At 63.0% G+C, this 637-nt stretch overlaps 1 protein-coding gene across 1 annotated transcript; it reads left to right on the top strand.

The window, feature by feature from the left end:
- The first annotated feature begins 6 nt into the window (after nucleotides 1-6).
- RAP2B (RAP2B, member of RAS oncogene family) lies at nucleotides 7-629 on the top strand. The gene has a single exon (XM_005419063.1). It carries the CDS (start codon nucleotides 133-135, stop codon nucleotides 484-486), a length of 354 nt encoding a protein of 117 aa, XP_005419120.1. The 5' UTR covers nucleotides 7-132; the 3' UTR covers nucleotides 487-629.
- Nucleotides 630-637: the final 8 nt, after the last annotated feature.

Genomic DNA, 637 nt, shown 5'->3' with positions numbered 1-637 from the left:
TTCGTGACCGGCTCCTTCATCGAGAAGTATGACCCCACCATCGAGGACTTCTACCGCAAGGAGATCGAGGTGGACTCGTCGCCGTCCGTGCTGGAGATCCTGGACACGGCGGGCACCGAGCAGTTCGCCTCCATGCGGGACCTCTACATCAAGAACGGGCAGGGCTTCATCCTGGTGTACAGCCTGGTGAACCAGCAGAGCTTCCAGGACATCAAGCCCATGCGGGACCAGATCATCCGCGTCAAGAGGTACGAGCGGGTGCCCATGATCCTGGTGGGCAACAAGGTGGACCTGGAGGGCGAGCGCGAGGTCTCCTTCGGGGAGGGCAAGGCGCTGGCCGAGGAGTGGAGCTGCCCCTTCATGGAGACCTCGGCCAAAAACAAAGCGTCTGTGGACGAGCTGTTCGCCGAGATCGTCAGGCAGATGAACTACGCGGCGCAGCCCAACGGGGACGAGCCGTGCTGCGCCTCCTGCGCCATCCTCTGAGGGCGGCGGCGGCCCCGCGCCCCGGCGGGCACGCTCGGGGAGAAAACATCGGCAACAAAACTCATCGTGGTGGAAATGTGGCTTTTCTCGGCATGTACGTTTCGTCCAGTCTCGGTCATGGCATATTTCCTGTCAGTGTCGGCGGGGGGGG

This window comes from Geospiza fortis, unplaced genomic scaffold, assembly GCF_000277835.1.
Source record: "Geospiza fortis unplaced genomic scaffold, GeoFor_1.0 scaffold172, whole genome shotgun sequence".
Taxonomy (NCBI): domain Eukaryota; kingdom Metazoa; phylum Chordata; class Aves; order Passeriformes; family Thraupidae; genus Geospiza; species Geospiza fortis.
This window is presented reverse-complemented; position numbering and strand designations above follow the sequence as displayed.

Coding starts and splice junctions, on each gene's coding strand:
- RAP2B (XM_005419063.1), top strand. CDS start 133: ATGCGGGACCTCTACATCAAGAACGGGCAGGGCTTCATCCTGGTGTAC.